The sequence below is a fragment of the Neovison vison genome, chromosome 13, assembly GCF_020171115.1.
Source record: "Neovison vison isolate M4711 chromosome 13, ASM_NN_V1, whole genome shotgun sequence".
NCBI classification, from domain to species: Eukaryota; Metazoa; Chordata; class Mammalia; order Carnivora; family Mustelidae; genus Neogale; species Neogale vison.
This window is the reverse complement of record NC_058103.1, coordinates 65,219,438-65,238,633: the sequence shown is the minus strand read 5'-3', so window position 1 is coordinate 65,238,633 and position 19,196 is coordinate 65,219,438. Positions and strand designations below refer to the sequence as shown.

At 35.8% G+C, this 19,196-nt stretch overlaps 1 protein-coding gene across 6 annotated transcripts in view; it reads left to right on the top strand.

Annotated features, from left to right (window-relative positions):
- ARHGAP5 (Rho GTPase activating protein 5) overlaps positions 1–19,196 on the top strand; it is a 106,380-nt gene that overhangs the window by 66,989 nt on the left and 20,195 nt on the right. For all 6 annotated transcript variants that reach the window (XM_044231124.1, XM_044231125.1, XM_044231126.1 and 3 more), the window contains exon 3: positions 9,999–10,146. In XM_044231124.1, the coding sequence (XP_044087059.1) occupies positions 9,999–10,146 (148 nt within the window). The remainder of the gene's footprint in view (positions 1–9,998; positions 10,147–19,196) is intronic.

Genomic DNA, 19,196 nt, shown 5'->3' with positions numbered 1-19,196 from the left:
TTTGACAAAATACAGTATCCCTTCCTGATTAGAGAAGTCTTTACAGTGAATGGAGAGAGAGAACATACCTCACTATCACAAAAGCCATATACAAAAAGCCCAGAACAAGTATCATTCTCAGGAAAAACTGAGAGCTTTCCCCCTAAGGTCAGGGATGTCCACTCTCACCACTACTTTTCAACATAGTACTAAAAGTCCTTGTCTCAGCAATCAGGCTACAAAAAGAAATAAAAGGCATCTGAGCTGGCAAAGAAGAGGTCAAACTCTCACTCTTTGCATATGGTATGATACTTTTTGTGGAAACCCAAAAGACTCTACCCCAGAATTGCTAGAACTCATACAGGAGTTTAGCAGAGTAGCAGGATATAAAAATCAGTGCACAGAAATTAGTTGATCCCATTTATACTTGCACGCAAAACCATGAGATACCTAGAAATAAACCTAACCAAAGAGGCAGAGGATCTGTACTCAGAAAACTACAGAACACTCTTGAAATTCACAAAGAAACGGAAAAACGTTCCATGCTCATGGATTGGAAGGAAAATAATTTCAAACGTTTATGCTGCCTAGAGGAATCTATACATTCAGTGCAATCCCTATGAAATTATCACCAACTTTTTTTCACACAGCCGGAACAAATATTACTAAAATTTGTATGGAAACAAAAAAAGACCCGAATGGCCAAAGAAATGTTTAAAAAGAAAACCAAAGCTGGTGGCATCAGAGTTCCAGACTTCAAGCTCTGTTACAAAGCCGTAATCATCAAGACAGTATGGTACTGGCCCAAAAACAGACAAATAGATCAGTGGAACAGAACAGAGAGCCCAGAAATGGACCCTCAGCTACATGGTCAACTAATCTTTGACAAAACAGGAGAGAATACCCAATGGAAAAAAAAGTCTCTTCAACAAATGGTATTGGGGAAATTCGATGTCCACATGCAGAAGAATGAAACTGGACTATTTCCTTACACCATACACAAAAATAGACTAAAAAATGTATGGAAGACCGAAATGTGAGACAGGAATCCATCAGTCATGGAGGAGAACACAGACAGTAACCTCTGTGACCTTGGCTGTAGCAACCTCTTGCTTGACGTGCCTCCAAGGATAAGGGAAACAAAGGCAAAAATGAGCTATTAGGACTTCATCAAGATATAAGGCTTTCGCGCAGCAAAGGAAGCAGTCGACGAAACCAGAAGACAGTCGACTGAATGGGAGAGGATATTTGCAAATGACGTATCAAATAAAGGACTAGTATCCAAAATCTATAAAGAACTTACCAAACTCAACCCCCAAAGAACAAATAATGCAATCAAGAAATGGGCAGAAGACATGAACAGGTATTACAACTATTAGAAGACATCCAGATGGCCACCAGATATATGAAAAAAATGCTCAGTATCCCTCTGGCCATCAGGGAAATACAACTCAAAATCACAATCAGATACCATCTCACACCAGTCAGAATGGCTAAAATTAGTAAGTCAGGAAATGACAGATGTTGGTGAGGATGCAGAAAAGGAGGAACCCTCCTGCAGTGTTGGTGGGAAAGTTGATGTAGCCACTCTGGAAAACAGTATGGAGGTTCCTCAGAAATGAAACCAGCACTACCCTATGACCCGGCAATTGCACTAATGGGTATTTACCCCAAAGATAGAAAAGTAGGGATCTGAAGGGGCACCTGCAGCCCAGCGTTTATAGCAGCAGTTCCGACAGTAGCCAAACTATGGGAAGAGCCCAGATGTTTGTTGACAGATGAATGGGTAAAGATGTGGTAAACACACATAACACACAGAGACTGGAATTTTACTCAGTCATTTTTTAAAAAAATGAAATCTTGCCATTTGTACAACGTGGTTGGAACTAGAGGGTACTTTGCAAAGCAAAATAAGTAAGAAGAAAATTATGTGACCTCACTCATACGGAATTTAAGAAACAAAACAATCATAGGCAAAGAGGGAAAAATAAAACAAGGTGAAATCAAGTAGGGAGACAGACCATAAGAGACTCTTAGTATAGGAAACAAACAGGGTTCCTGGAGGGCAAGAGGGATGGGGTAACTGGGTGATGGACATTAAAGAGGGCATGTGATGTAATGAGCACTGGGTATTATACAAGACTGATGAATCACTGACCTCTGCCTCTGAAACTAATAATACATTATATGTTATTTGAATTTAAATTTTAAAAAGTGCATCACCTTATATCCAAATGAATTCACATAGAGTTGGCTATGTAATTTTTCTTGTAATTTTATGATGTGTAATCATTGTATGAATCCTTACTTTAGTAAAAGGTTTGGGTGCTTAAGTGTAGGTATACCTACATAGTGACTCCCATAGATATGAAGAATTTGGTATAATGAAACTTTCCATAGACTGGTAAAAAAACCCGACAGACAGTACTTTGTGTATTTATTAACAGAAATCTTACATGGTAAAGGCTTTCTCTTGTTCTTGTTTGTAATTTTGTGTGCTTCTGTCAGTGTTTACTGAATATCTGTTTATCATGTGCTGTGTATTTTGCTAGTACAGATGCCAAAAAGGGAAAAGTGGACAGTTTCTGCATAATATTTTGGAAGTCATACCAATGGGGCTTTTTATGCAGTTGCTGTGGAGAGTAAGGGAAGAGGGAAAATCAAGATCAACTCCTAGATCTGTGGTCTAAGCAACTAGGTAGATATACTGAGATAGTGAAGACTAAAGGTGAAAGGTTTCAAACCAGAGAAAAGAGATCTACTATGTGCTTATTATGTTAATGTTTAAAATACCTATGTCAAGGTCCTAGTGAAAGTATAGAAGTTAAGCATATGAATCTGGTACTTAGAAAAAGAGGCATCAGGATTTAAAGGATTTACAACTCGAAATTAGATAAATTCACCTAAGGGTGTAGAGTAGTGAGAGAAGAATGCAGGGCTCAGAACTGAGTTTGGTAAACCGGAATGTTGGCAGGTGAAACTGAAAAAGAAATCCTTTGAGCAAAGAGTAATGAAGTGGGATCTGGGAAAGCAAGTGGTTAAGGAAGCAGTAGTCAGGAAGCCATGTTTCTGAGAGCTCAGGAAGGGTAAAGCGAAAGGTTTCTTTTTAATTTTAAAAAGTGTAGAAGTGTTTGGTCTTGACAAGCGGTTAAGTAGAATGGAAGAGAAAACCCTGATCAAAATAGGTTGAAGAGTGAATGGGATGTGAAAAGTGGATGGTGGATAGTAGATGTAGATGGAACCTCCACGAAGTTTTGCTGTGAAAGGGAGCAAAACACCTGAAACTAATATATATCATTGTATGTTGATTAAAGGGAATGAAAATAAGAACTTAAAATGCCAGTTTAAAAAAAAGCACAAATTGGGGTGGTAGATAGAGGTCAACATGGGATCAAAGGAGGGTTTTCATGTTTGTTTTTAAAGATGACAAGTATGGGGCGCCTGGGTGGCTCAGTGGGTTAAAGCCTCTGCCTTCGGCTCAGGTCATGATCTCAGGGTCCTGGGATCGAGTCCCGCATCGGGCTCTCTGCTCCGCAGGGAGCCTGCCTCCTCCTCTCCCTCTGCCTGCCTCTCTACCTGCTTGTAATCTCTGCCTGTCAAATAAATAAATAAAATCTTTAAAAAAAAAAAAAGATGACAAGTATTAGAAACTAATGATAAGTTCAGGAGAATGACCCATGGAAGGGACAGATTAATGTTATAGGAGAAAAGGGTTAGAGAATAGGGGTGACTCTATAGTTCAAAGCATTTTCCCTTGAAGGCAACTCCAATTTAACATTGCTCTTAAAAAAGAAAACGTCATTACTTTTCCTTTCCTTTTATTTTCAACTCTTAGGAGTCCCTTTGTTTAAATGGCATGTGTTTAGTTGGGTTTAGGTTTTTTTGTTTTTTTAAGATTTGTCAGAGATTGAGAGAGATACAGAGTGCAAGCAGCGCGAGCAGTGGGGAGGGGAGAAGCAAACCCCCCCCCCCGAGCGGGGAGGCCAGTGTGGGACTGAGTCCCAGGACCCTGAGATCATGACCTGAGCCAAAGGCAGGCGCTCAGCCAACCCAGGAGGCCCTCGTTGCGCTTAGTTTTTACCAAGTCTGAGAATTTGCTTTAGTTGATCTTACTTCATTTGTATTTATTTTTGTAAGTTTCATTTTGCTTTTGTCTTATTTCCTATTTTTATTCCACTTCAGTTGGAGATGAAAATGTAAGAAAGAAAAAGAAAAATGAAGAAACTCTTAGTTTGTGTGTTGCATATTTTTATCATTAAATACATACTGAACCCCTATTTCAGTTTCTCTTTCTTACCTCTCCTAGTAGTCATGATAGTCTGTCATGCATTAGTATAATTACACGATCTCTTGTTTTTTTTTTCTCCTTCTCTTTTAGGGCATATTGAGGCCTTTGGTTTTGGCCTATTATCAGATTATTTTTACATTTTGTAGTTTGAGCCACTAAATTGTAGATGTGATTTTATTGCATAGTTTTATTACATAGCCAAACCACTGTAATTTAGAATTAGTTCTGTGTGTAACTATAGAAAAAATTTCATTCTTTCTACCATAGCACAGATTCTCAGCATATAAGCTCTTTATTATCAATGATGTTTCATCACATGTTTTTTTCAGGAGTTTGTGCTGTTATTTAAATAATACTACATATTTGAGAATTTAAAAAAATTTATAGTTGCTTGTAGTGCACATCCAAATTGATATACTAAGTAAAGAATTTTTGACAATTCCTTTCTCATGAATATCTCTATAAATGAGTCTTCTGACTTCCCAGTTTTCCTGAGAACTTTAAAGCTAGCCTGATACTTTCCCTCTACTGTTCTTGATTTCTTCTGCCTGGATGCTTGTAAGGTTCTTTGAAGCTTACTGAGTTGAATGTATGTCTGTAACTTGATGGTCCACTCCTGTTTATCTTTCCTAGTACATGATGAGATCATTTAATCTATGTATTGGCGTTCATTATTTCAAGGGACCTCAAATCCTTTTTTACTTTGCTCTTTTTTGCAGGCAGTATTCTAGATCTTTGGAGTATGTTGATGAGCAAAACATAAAAATCCCTGCCCTTGTGTGGAGCTTAAATTGTAGTAGAAGACACCAAGTAATAATAACAGTAATAATAATACATAAGTAAAGAATGTAGTGGTGTGGGTAGAAACAGCAGTAGAAGGGATTGGATTGGAAATACTGGACAGGAGCTAGAAGACAGGGATTAAGATAATAGTTCTTAATAGGGTAGTCACTGTTGGCCTCATTGAAATGGTAAAGGGAACAGCCAGTATATTAAAACCCTTAGGAGCATGCCTGGCATGTTAAAACAGCAAGTAAGCCATGTGACTGGAGGAAAGGAGTAAGTGATGAAGGAAGTAGAGGGAAATGAAGTCACAGTACAGAGAGGCAGAGCTCAAGGTATGCTGATTGTGTACGGCCTTGTATGCTGCTATTTAGAGAGCCATTATCCTTCTGGTTGCTTTATTGAGAATGGTCTGAGGGGATTGTGGTAGAACTGGGGGGGGGGAGGGGCGGGAGGGAATGGATTGAGGAGTTGATTAATAATCTAGATGTATGAAATGATAGCTTTAAGAAGTAGTTAGATTCTGTATCTAATACATTTGCTTAACAGTTGGAAGTAGTGTATGAGAAAGAGAGATGAAGAATGACTTCCAAGATTTGTAGCCTGAGCTACTGAAAGGATGGAATTGTCAGCATCTGAGATGGAGAAGGTTGCAGTTGGAAAACATTTTAAGGAAATCATCAGTTAGTTTAGTTTTGCACATGTTAACAAAGATATCTTTCTTAGACATTCAAGTGGTGATGTCCACTAGAATGTTTCAAATGAGTCGAGTTGAGAAAGAGCTGAGATGTATTTGGGTTATCAGCAGATGGATGACAATATGAAGAGGGTGGGTATAGATGTTGAGAAAGAAAGATGGTCCGGGACTGAGGATTGGAGTTTTCACAACATTACAGGGATGGCTAAGAGACATCAGTGAGGAGACTTGTATGGGGAGCGTGAGTGAGGAAATAGAGGTGGTGTTCTCAAAGTCCAGTGAAGACATAGAGTGACTGCTGAAAGGTCAGTGAAGTTGAAAACTGGGAACTAACTGTTACAAAACAATCATTGGTGACCTTAATAACAGATTTAGGGGAGTGATGAGGGTGATAGACTAATTTGAGTACATATGAGAGAACTGGAAACATCTAATATATATGACTTTTGAGGAGTTTGCAAAAGGAATAGCACTATGGGGCAAATACCTAAGGAAAGGAAGATTTAGACTTCTTTTTAAAATGGAAGCAAAAGGGATGCATGGGTGGCTCAGTCGGTTAAGCCACTCTGCCTTGGTCTCAGGTCATGATCCCAGGGTCCTGGGATCGAGTCCTGTATCGGGCTCCTTGCTTGGCAGGGAGCCTGCTTCTCTCTCTGCCTCTGCCTGCTAGTGCTCGCTTGCTCTCTCTCTCTCTGACAAATAAATGAATAAAAATCTTTTAAATAAAATAAAATGGAAGCAAAAGAGTATTTTTTGGAATGCGTCATAGGAATGATACAATAAACGGGAACCAATGATCACTTGATTTTGATCTTTACAATTGTATGGAGTCTTACTAAAGAGTTTTCATTCCTCTAACGGGTTTTTTTTTTTTTTCCTCTGTTTCTTTACATTTTGCTTTCTGTTGTCTCATTTCTTTGATATCCCCCCCCCCGAGAATCCTATCTTAAATTTAAGAGAATAGAGAATACCAAGTTTTCTTGTTTCCTGGATTGGCTCTTTGGAAGCTTCCTTAACTGCTTTTTTTCTTCAGTTTGTTCATTATGAAAGAAGCGGTTGAGGTATATTTTTTTAAATGTTACTGATTACAGTATTTATTTGAGGATGTTTCTTAGATGTCCTCCCTTGTTGTATTGCTGATATTACTGGAGTGTGAGGGCAATTTCTAGAAAGAGTTACTTACATACCTTTTCCTGATCCTGTTTTCATATACTAATGATCGTTTTTAGTGTCTGTTGAACACTTAATGGATAACATTGTATACATTATTTGTGAATGGGATGTTTAATTTTCTGTGGCTATTCATTTGCAGCAGCTAACATGACTTGAGATTTTCCTGAGTGGCCAGAAAAATAAGATTGGGCATTTGCATTTAAGCAGAAATAAAGATAGTGTGACCGTAGTATGAATCAAAACTTGGGTTATCATAAATCAGATGTTTTCCTGCTGGCATAATTATTTAAATTGGGGGCTGCCATTTCTGACGGTGCTTCTTCAAAAGTTATGGAAATAATTACCAAATAACCATACTCCTCCTCCTCTTCTTGCATTTCAGAGAATCTTGATGGCGTTTTATAGCAGTTACAATCATCTAACCTTAGTTACTAACTTACAAAATTCATTTTGAGTTGGTATAAATGTATAGCTATAGATCAGCATCTCTTAGTTACGGGATGTATATCAGAATATGTAGAGTTTTTCATAATTCACATATTATAAAAGAACTCCCTGAATTCTGATGATTAAGAACTATCACTGTTAGAAAAAAGGAACTATATACATTTTTATTCATCATAAAACCTAATACAAGAATGTCTATTTCAAAACTTTTCCTGCATAGAATGTTTTATATCAGTGCCAGTTAGTAGAAAAATTAGTAAAATCACAGAACTTTTTATGCTTTTTTTCCTCCTAATATATTTGAATTAAAACTTGAGCTGTCAGGTCAGTACTTTATTAGCAAATTACCCGTTTAGAGTTTGTCAGAAATTCCATGCTACATGACACTTAGCCTTTCATTATCTTAGATTACTAGCCCTGCATCTTGGTATAACCACAGAATTAAATAGTTTGCTCTTGTAATTTTATAGACCTTGGGGGATGTTCCCTGAGCATAAGCTAGAGAAACTACCTTACTTTGTTTTGTTGGCTTTAGCCTCCCAATTTTAGTCAGGTATTCAGTGCTTACTAGATAAAGCTTACACTTAATTGTTTTTTCTTTTCTGTTATCCCAGGGATAAGGGTGGAATGTTTTCTGAGTCATCTGGGAGTTTAGATAGATTCCTAAAAGGCAGTATTAAAAAGAGGATTTCTTAAGAGTTGACTGGAACATTGAGGACCAGCTAGCTTACTTTCTTGTAACTGTTCTTTATTTAGGTAGCAAATATCTATTAAGATCTTATCATTTCATTCCTGTTGCTTCTGTCATAGGCTAAGCATTGGTCTTTCCATTAATCTACCTAAGTGTAATCTTTTTCATTGCTGTATTATCACTTTAAATAAAATATATCCATCTTTGCCTCAGTTTTCAGTTTTCTAATAAAATTTTGCACCTGGTAGTTTGCAGGGTAGAAAGCACCTTAATGTTTCTGAGAAAAAGGACTCAGCCACTATGTACGTAAGTGTCTTCATTTCCATTTCCTCGCATATTGTTCTGTTTTGGTGGTGATGGTGTGGTACTGGAAGGATTATTTAAGGAGTAAGGATTCACACTGCTTGACTTGGTAGATTTAGGTCTTGAGCCAGATCAAACATTCCAGTGCTTTGTTGGCGACATTCCAGGTATCTAGTTAGATTTTATGTTGTCTGTATGTATCAGGGTTATACGTAATCTGATCATTGAGATGCAGTTATGTGAGAATTGAGAAATAGGATTTCATGAGCTCTGGAAGTGTGCTAGGTAGAGCAGCCTGAAATCAAACTGCAGAAAGGACTTATTTATTCAAGATAGCCAGAGATTTGGAAGAATACATTGAGGGATCCATGTAAAGGAGAGACTCCTCCAGCAAAAATGGGAAATTACGATGAGTATTGCTTTAGGCATAGAAAGCTCTCCTGTCTCCCCCCCATTTTATTCTTCCCCCCCCTTTCTGAAAAGAAATAGTATGCTTTTATCCTATTTACAAGTTAGTAATGATACTTACGAGTGATACTTAGGACAGATTTGAATAGGTTTGTGATTTATCAGAGGAAATAACTTTGTAGGTGCCTGGGTGGCTCAGTTGGTTAAGCAACTGTCTTCGCCTCAGATCATGATCCTGGAGTCCCAGGATCAATCCCACATTGGGCTCTCTGCTCAGTGGTGAGTCTGCTTCTGACCCTCTGACCTCTCCCGTCTCATATTTGCGTGCGCATGCTCTCTCTCTCTCTCTCTCTCTCAAATAAATAAATTAAAAATCTTTTTAAAAAATTTGTAGGTAAACTAAAAAGGGAACAATAAAAATGCTCTAACATCTTCAAATTTCTGAAAAATTATTTGCATCTTCCTATAAAATTATCTTTGGAGATGCTTAAAATAGCTTACTCCAGAAAAATTGACTCGGAATCTCCACAGCAGTTGAATTCTAGACAGTACTTCCTTAAGTTTTTGAGATGTTTACTCCCTTGTTAAGAACCCCTTTTCTCCCAGTGCTAGATTGAAGTTAAACTCTGAAAATTAAGATTTCATTTTGTTTTTACTATTGTGAAAATGTTTTTTCTGTTACTTAAAAAAACCTGTCTTAACGTTTAAGAAACAGTCAGTAGATAGGAAGAAAATGGGAAAATAAAGGACAAATGATGGGACTAAAATTCATGAAGTTACACAGTTTCATTGTATAATCAATAATTAAAGCTATATTATGTTCTCATAAATACGCACAAAAACCTCACTTGGACCTGCCCCAAAGACCAAATAGAATCAGTAGACTGCACCTAAACTGAATTAACTGTTGTTTACTTCCAGCTTTTCCCTTGAGTTAGCATTGAAAAATGATCTTTTCTAATTTCCCTACCTATTCAGTTCCCTATTATTTTCCAAAAATAGGGAACTTTCTAGTCATTTTTTTCTCTGTTCATGTTTTGTTTTTTTTTCCATTGCTCAAGTTGTTTCTAGTGGGATTTAATGGATTCCCTATTCATGGTCATTTAGGTGGGATGTGGCTTTTAAATACTTTTTTTGATATAAAATATGTGTTTGCATTGCTAAAATACTACTGTTATTCTGAAGGAAATTAATTTTAATAGTTTTAACTTGAATATGTTTTCTTATAGCAGAAAAAGAAAACTAAGAACTTCAATCCACCAACACGTAGAAATTGGGAAAGTAATTACTTTGGGATGCCCCTCCAGGATCTGGTTACAGCTGAGAAGCCCATACCACTGTTTGTTGAAAAATGTGTGGAATTTATTGAAGATACAGGTAGGATAGAAGTATCATTGCAAGAGATTTAATTTAAAATTTCAGTTTTGCTATACCAACAGTTTGTCAAATGTTCATGATTCATAAAAGCTAAGTTTTGAAAGAGGTGTATAGTTCTTCTTAGGATTGATTTGTTGAGTAGTAACTCTAGACATAACTGTCTGGTACTTGAAAAAAGCTCTCTTGTTAGCCATTAATGCTTTTGTTGGACTTCTCTTTAATAAATGGGTGAGTTGAATGCTAAAATTTTATTTCTCTTACTCTGTAATTTAGAATTCTGCTCCTATTTAATCATAGTTACAATTTTAAATAGATGATTTGAAAGTTAAAAATTTTTAAAGTCTAGTACTATTTTTATTATCCATTTTACAGATAAATTTTTATTTTAAAGTTCATAGTGATATTCATAAATGTATGAAAGGCTGCTTATTTGAGATGTTACTGTTTATTTAGCAGCACTATCTTGATGTGTTGTTTATGGTTTGAGTTGTATTTTTAAGGAGTGTACAGATACCCTCATTATTTTAAAAACTAGCCTGTGTTATTATCTGAGGGCTGGGCTAGTCAAAATTGAAGAATAAAGATAGAATCTTATGTTTATATGCATTTTAAAATATGAGTTAACATTAAACGTCAGTAACTGAATGGACTACAAAATTTAATGGTTTGAAAACATGAGCTAATAATTCCCTCTTAGCTTAATTTGTTCTTAATGATCTTTGCTAAATAAGCATTGTTTAAAAGACAAAACTAGGACATCTGTCCTATCTAAAATGTCAAGCTCCTTTTTGCTTGGATGTACAGTTCTATACCTATTAGATTTTCTGTTTGGTAAGAAGTGCTGACTTTAAGTTTTAATAAAGGAGTAGAATATGGGACAGTAACTGTTACCCATTAGTATTATAGTTGAAATAACTTATCTTCCCCATTTCATTAATAAGGGTTAATTTATGGAGCCTACATTTGGATATGCTCTTAAGCATTTGTTTTTTCCCTTCAACAAAGTGTGTTTTAGCCCAATTTCTTGTCTGTATTTCTGCCCATCTTTAGCATAGTTTAGAAGTGCAGATGTCTTTAAAATATTAGCTTTCTGCTTTGAGCTTCAACTCGCATTTGCTCTAGTAAAATTTGGCTTTATGGATATGACTGAGAAATTAGGAGGTATTTTTCTTTAGTAATTAGAAAGCAATAAAGTAATAATTGATAGTATTTTGTACATTTATTTTTTATAGTTAAAAATTCCTATTTCTTGGGGCTCCTGGATGGCTCAGTGGGTTAAAGCCTCTGACTTCAGCTCAGGTCATGATCCCGGGGCCCTGGAATTGAGCCCCACATCGGGCTCCCTGTTCAGCGGGGAGCCTGCTTCCCTTCCTCTCTCTCTGCCTGCCTTTCTGCCTACTTGTGATCTCTGTCAAATAAATAAATAAAATCTTTTTTTAAAACAATCTCCATTTCTTGAATATTTTTACGGTAATTGAGTGATTTGGTATGAGGAAAATGAATTAATTCCAAGTGTAAGATAAAATTAAATTCTACCCCAATTCTTAGCATAATTTGAATTAATTCGGTTAACTGACAGGAAATTTTATATATTTAAAGTGCTTTGTTAGAAGTGTACTGAGGAGCCATAAGACCGTAAGAGTAGTCATATAGAAGATTAAAGCCCAATTCTTTGGTGGTGGTAGGGGTAGTGTATTTGATTTTACGAATTAATGCAGATGAGTTTTAGCAGAAAATTCTCAATTGCTTGAGTTCAGTGTTGAATTCTCTATATGCACTTACAGCACAACCATCTTTTGAAGGTTTTACTTATAATGTAAATATATATCAGATACTTACTATTAAAAGTCATTCTTTGGGTGCCTGGGTGGCTCAGTGGCTTAAGCTTCTGCCTTTGGCTCAAGTCATGATCCTAGGGTCCTGGAATTGAGGCCCACAGCAGGCTCTCTGCTCAGCGGGAAGCCTGCGTTCCTCTCTGTCTGCCTGCCTCTCTGCCTACTTGTGATCTCTCTCTCTCTGTCAAATAAATAAAATCTTTTAAAAAAAAAATCGTACTTTGTTATTTGGCGTTCCATAGACATAGTGGTGTAAATGAGCAGTACTTTTACGGTAAGAATCAATCAGCAGGCCTTATTTAAAGGACTAAACTTTTTAAACAACCTTGAAGAAGCCGTTATGTTAGTTCTAAATTCAACTTCATTGATGATTTACATACAGTGAAATTCACCAATTTTAATTGTACAGTGAGGTTTTGATAACTCTAGTCATTTAAGCACCACCACAGTCAAGATACAGAACATTTTCATCATTCCAAAAAGCATCCAGTGTTTCATCATGAAGTATGATGATAATGATAGCTAGCTGTTGGGGATTTTGTAGATGCTCTTTATCAGATTGAGAAGTTCCCTTCTGTTCTTGTTTCCTTGTATCCAAAATGAATGTCGATTTTGTCATGTGACTTTCCTTCATCTATTGAGGTGAATCATATTGTTCTTTTTAAAGTCTGTTTTTATGGTGAATTATATGAATTGATCTTCAAATGTTAAACTAAACTTGCATCCCTGGGATAAATACCACTTGGTCATAATGTTTTGTCTTTTAAATACTGCTGGATTCAATTTATTGAAATTTAAGGATTTCTGCTTCCTGGGAGATATTGGTCTATAGTTTTCAATATTTGCGATGTCTTTTTCTGGTTTGGTATCAGAGTAAAATTGGCATCCCAGACTTGAGTCTTTTCTAAAAAGTTTATACAGAATTGGTAATATTTCCTTCTGTAAATTTTAGTATAATTCACCAGTGAAACTGTTTGGACCTGGAATTTTACTTATGAGAAGCCTTTTAACTATGGATTAAAAATTATTTTAGGTAGATCCTGGGCTTTACGGATTTTTTATTTCTTGAGTTAGCATTGGTTTTTTTGTGTGTCTTTGAAGGGGTTTGTCTGTTTCACCCAGGATGGCATAAGCTTGTTTATAAAATTCCTTATCCATGTTTTAATGCCTATAGCATCTGTAGTGATATCTTCTATTTGGGTTTTGCGTCACTGATTTGTCTTTTTTTACCCCTCTCATGAGATATTTATCAATATTACTGATCTTTTCAAAGAACCAACTCTTTGTTTTATTGATTTTTATTTCCTGTCTTTTGTCTATTTTTTAATTCAGTGAATTCTACTTTTAATTCTCTTTTCTGCTTTCATTTGGCTTCTTTATAGTGTCTTAAAGTAGAAGCCCAGATTAATGATTTTGACCAGTCTTTACTATAGCATTGAATTTTAAATATTTTCCTCTAAGCATTTTTTTACCTGTATACCACAGATTTTGATAAGTTTACATTTTTATTCAGTTTGGGATACTTTGTAACTTCCCTTTTGATTTTTTAAAAAATTTAACTCATTGGTTATTTAGAAGTATTTTATTTTTTTAAAAGGTTTTATTTCTTATTTATCAGAGGGAGAGGAGGAAGCAGGCTCCCCACTGAGCAAGGAGGATCCCAGAATCCCAGAATCCCAGAATCCTGGGATCATGACCTGAGCCAAAGGCAGATGCTTAACCAGTATTTTATTTTGAATGTTTTCCAGATATCTTGTTACTCATTTCTAGTTTAATTCTATTGCATTCAGAAAACAAGCAGTTTGATTTCACTGTAAGTTTATTAAGATTGTTTTATAGCTCAGAATATACTCTTGTTTTGAAGACTGTTCCATGGGACCTTGAAATAGAATGTTTTATTAATCTGTTGGGTAGAGTTCTGTAAATGGAAGTTAGGTCACAAGATGTTCTTTAAGAATTCTCATAGATCCCGGGACGCCTGGGTGGCTCAGTTGGTTAAGCAGCTGCCTTCGGCTCAGGGCATGATCCCAGCGTCCTGGGATTGAGTCCCGCATCGGGCTCCTTGCTCGGCAGGGAGCCTGCTTCTCCCTCTGCCTCTGCCTGCCTCTCTGTCTGCCTGTGCTCGCTCTCTCTCCCTCTCTCTCTGACAAATAAATAAATAAGATCTTTAAAAAAAATAAAAAATAAAAAAATAAAAAAGAATTCTCATAGATCCCTACTGATATTTTTTGGTTGACTTTTTTTTTTTTTAATTAAAAAATACTGTTGAAGTCTGCCCTCCCTCATGATTATGTATGTCTCTCTCCTTTTCCGTTCTGTTAGGTTTTGCTTCGTGTGTTTTGAAATTTGTTTAGTTGCATATACATTTAGGATTATGTCTACTTGATTAACTTAGTTATAATTATAAAAAAGATTCACTTTATGCTTTATAATATTCCTTCTTAAGACTACTTTATGTAATATTAAGATAGCCAGTGGTATTTTCCTTGAGTGATGTTTGCGTGGTATATCTTTTCCATCCTTGTAGCCTATTTGTATCTTTATATTTAGTTTAGCTTCTTGCAGGCAGCATGTTAGTGGATTTGATAATTCATTTGTGTCATTGGAGTATTTATTAGGTCATTGGTTTTTATTATAATTATCAGTTTAACTGGTTTTAAATCTCCCATCTTGTTTTGTTTTCTTTTTGTCTGTGTGATTATTCCTTTTTTCTAATTTTCCTGCCATCTTTTGGATTAATTGAATTTTTTGTTTTAACCCGAATTTGGGTTATCAGTTATGTCTGTCTTAGGTCTTTTAAGTGATCTGCTTAGTGTTTGAGATATATATCTTTAATCACAGCTCATTGTCAAATATTACACCACTGTAATGTACAATTTAGAACCTAGTAACAATATATTTAACCTTCCATCCCTTGTTCCATTGTTACACATTTTAATTCTGCAATTTTTAAAAAATTTCAGTATAGTTAACATAGTGTTGTATTAGTTTTAGGTGTACAATATAGTGATTCAGCCATTCCATACATCAGAAATTGTAGTATGAAAAGGAGAAGTGATATTTTGGTAATGGAGTCATTATGTACATGTTAAACTGTCGGTTGCTTCTGGGTTATCATATAAAAGCCCCAAGACTCCATTGAATGTATGGCTGTGGATCTTTGGAAAATGATTTAGTCTTAAGACTTGGGTAACTGTGGGGGCACCTGGGTGGCTCAGTGGGTTAAGCCGCTGCCTTCAGCTCAGGTCATAATCGCAGGGTCCTAGGATCAAGCCCCGCATCAGGCTCTCTGCTCAGCTGGGAGCCTGCTTCCTTCTCTCTCTCTCTGCCTGCCTCTCTGCCTGCTTGTGATCTCTCTCTGTCAAATAAATAAATAAAATCTTTTAAAAAAAAAAAAAAAGAGACTTTGGTAACTGTGAAAAAAAAATTTGGTAATTGTCATTATATAGTTATTAATGTAAGCTATGTGTTGATGAAATTGAGGGTGAATATACAAAGTGAGAAGAAAAGCTCAGTGCAAATAAGCTATAAAAAGAATAGGCTTTAAAACACTAGAGAGGAGGAAAATTTTAATAAGCATCAATATCAGCATTGAAAATAAAGAAGTCAGGTGACTTAGAATGAAACATTTTTGTTGAGATAAAATTCATATGACATAAAATTAGCCATATAAAAATGCCCAGTTCAGTGACCCATAGTGCATGTACAGTGTTGTACAACCACCAGCTTATCTAGTTCCAAAGATTTTTATCACCCTAGAGGAAACTACCCATTGAGTAGTACTCCTTTCCCTATTCCTCTCTTGGCCCAAGACTGTGGCAGCCACCAACCTGCTTATCGTCTCTGTGGATTTACTTATCCTGAATATTTCATATATATGGAATATATATGTATACATATATACATTATGTAACCTTTTGTCTGACATCTGTTACTTTGCATAGTGTTTATCTGTGTTGTAGCATATGTAATTGTGTAGATTTACCACATTTTATTTATTCGTTGATAAGTTGGTGGACATTTAGCTTGTTTCCACGTTTGACAATTGTAAACACTGCTCCTGTGAACATTCATATACAAACATTTGTTTTGAGTACCTGTTGCAGTTCTTTGCGGTATGTACCCAGGAGTTGAATGTTGAGTCATATGGTAATGCTGTGTTTGTCTTTTTGCGGAGCTATCAAATTATTTTCTGTGGTGGATTCACCATTTTATATTTCCATCAACAATGTATAAGAGTTCCAAATTTGTCCAGATCATTGGCAAATTGGAAGAGCAAGATAAGATTATCAGCAGCAGGAGGCGTACTACCAGCAAAGCAGCAAAGTGAAAACTGTAAAATATAGGGAAAAAATTTTCAAAGACTCTAACCCAAGAATGCCCAAATAGATTCTGAAGGTAGGACTCTTTCAAAACCAGAGAAACCAGGAATTATGTTAGTCTCTTAATGAACTTCTTTAGTTTTAGTATGTTGTGTCCAGCAGAAATTCCTTGAGGTTTTCCTGGTATATTAATATTACTTTTTTATGGTTTCTGGCTCTGAAATATATTTTTATCTGTTAGCAGGAATATGTCTTCTTTAAGTAGCTACTCATTGAGTCTTAAATAATGCCTTTTTGTTATTGTTGTTGTCGTTTGTTTTTACATCATTGCCCTTAGACAATCATGAGTTGGGGACCCTTGGGTCCTAAAACCCATGGTTGTGGCACATGTAAGTAACTCCTTACTTAATAAACGTTTAAACAGTTCTTTCATAATAACCATATTTGTCCTTGTGACATTGTTACATATGATATTTCAGTCTTTTTATTTTCCAAACTATAGTTAACATTTATCGTTTTCTCATGTGAACACAAAGACTGCATGAAAAGATGAGAAATGGAGACATTTCTGTTGCAGTGAAACTTAAAATAATATAAATGTATAGCAACTGGATAATTTGCATTATGCTTGGCCCCACTAAGTTATAATATCATAAAAACACAAGTTTTGCATTGTAATAATAATGGATGAAGGTGATACTCAATGTGTAAGATATTTTCTGGTTTTTCTGTGGAAAGAGACTGTTCTTAGGTGAAAGCTGTTCCAGATGCTTCCTTTATAAGTTAATCAGCTTTTATGGAATATTTACTGTTTGTATAGTAATTTTTAGTATACTGTAAAATAACTTGGATATTCATGTAGTTTTCAACCTGTATGAGTTGTATGTACAATTGTTTTACCTGTTTTACAGAAGTAGAAACATGTTCAGAGAAATTAAGTAACAGATCTGAGGTCATACAATTGGAGTCTAGCTCCATTTACCATTATTGCTTACAGGTGACTTTTGATGATCTTCAGAATTGTTTTATTGTTGTTCGTTATAGCAAGAAGAAAAGTGCAGATAAATCTGTAAGAAGTAGACTGAAAAATCACTTTTAACTTTATTATGATCAAGAGTTAAGGTTTTCTACACCTTTAAGCATACATAGCTTTTTCAGAAGGAGATAATTAAACATGGTTTTATAATGATTTTAGTACATGAACAACAGCATTCTGGTCATGGTTTATTCAATTACCCTGTATTTCTGAACATAAGTCTCCAAACATTCAATACTGGCAGTTACCCTCTTATATGTACATTTTTATATGCTTGTAGTTTTGTTTTGTTCAGGAAGTATTTAAGACATGAGTTTTCTATGCCCAGCCTGAAGAGGTAGAAAGTATGGCCCATAAAACAAGTAAGCCTGTACTGAATGTGACAAACTAATTACCCTAGCTTGTTCAGTGTGTGACCTTGAGAAAGTCACTTCACTTTTCAAAGCTTATTTCTTTATCTTTAACATAAGGCATTGTTATTTTGAACAGGGGATGAAAATGTTGTAAAGTAGTATCGTTTTTATGAACTTTATTTTTTTTTAAATGTATTAAGTAATCTCTGTGCCCAGCGTGGGGCTCAAGCTCATGACCCTGAGGTCAGGAGTCACATGCTGTACCGGTTTAGCCAGCTAGGCAAGCCTGCTTATGAAATTTGAATCATTATAGTAAGGAAAATAACAAAATGAAAGATTGGAGAGCTATTTTTTTTTCTCAAATATTAAAGATTTAGTGGCTGGAAAATATAGTGACATGTTTCTTAATTTGTTTTAAAGATTATATTCATTTGAGAGTGAGGGCACAAGCTGGAGGAGGGAAAAGGGAGAGGGAGAAGCAGATTTCCTGCTGAGCAAGGGAGCCTGACATGGGGCTTGATCCTGGGACCCCCAGATCATGACCTGAGCTAAAGGAAGCCGTTTAACCGATTGAGCCACTCAGGTGGTGACATGTTTTAATTCAGTAAATTTGAGTTGTAATAATATACATATCTTTTCCACTCTCCCCCCAGTGGAATTTAAGATACTGTTTTTTATTAATTAAGAAAATACTGCAAAAAAAGAAAAAGTACTGCCGTTAACTTTATTATTCCTGTAATAGCCTTTGCCTGTTATGTTACTTAACACTGGTAGAAGATTCTTATTGCACTGATATTAGTTCATCCTTTTTTTTTTATTTATTTTTTTAAGATTTTATTTATTTGTCAGAGAAAGAGAGCACTAACGGGGAGCTGCAGGCAGAGGGAGAAGCAGGCTCCCCACTGAGCAAGGAACCCAATGTGGAACTGGATCCAAGGACCCAGTGAAGGCAGATGCTTAACTAACTGAGCCACCTAGGTGTCCTGATGTTAGTTCACCATTATAAGCTTGATATATATAAATAGATGCATTTTTTAGAGCAATTTTAAGTTTATTAACAAAATTGAGAAGGTATATATTCCCATATATTCCTTGATTCCACATATGAACCCCACCCCACCCCGCATTACTAGCATCACTCATCAGAACACTACGTTTTTTACCAAGGTTCAGCCTACATTAATGCATCGAAATCACCCAAAGTCCTTAGTGTACATTAGACTTCACTCTTGGTTTTGTTTATTCTGTGGGTTTAGACAAATGTGTAATGATAATAACCATCATTATAATAACATACAGACAATTTTCACTGCCCTAAAAATTCTCTGTGTTCCACCTATTCATCTTGCCCCCACTCTCCCTTCCTCTACCCTAGGCAGCAACTGAACTTTTTATTTGCCATCATTTTGCTTGTCCATGGTGTCCTATCGTTGGAATCATAGAGTATGTAGGTTTTCCAGGTTGGCTTCTTTCGCTTAGTAATATGCATTTTAAGATTCTTCCA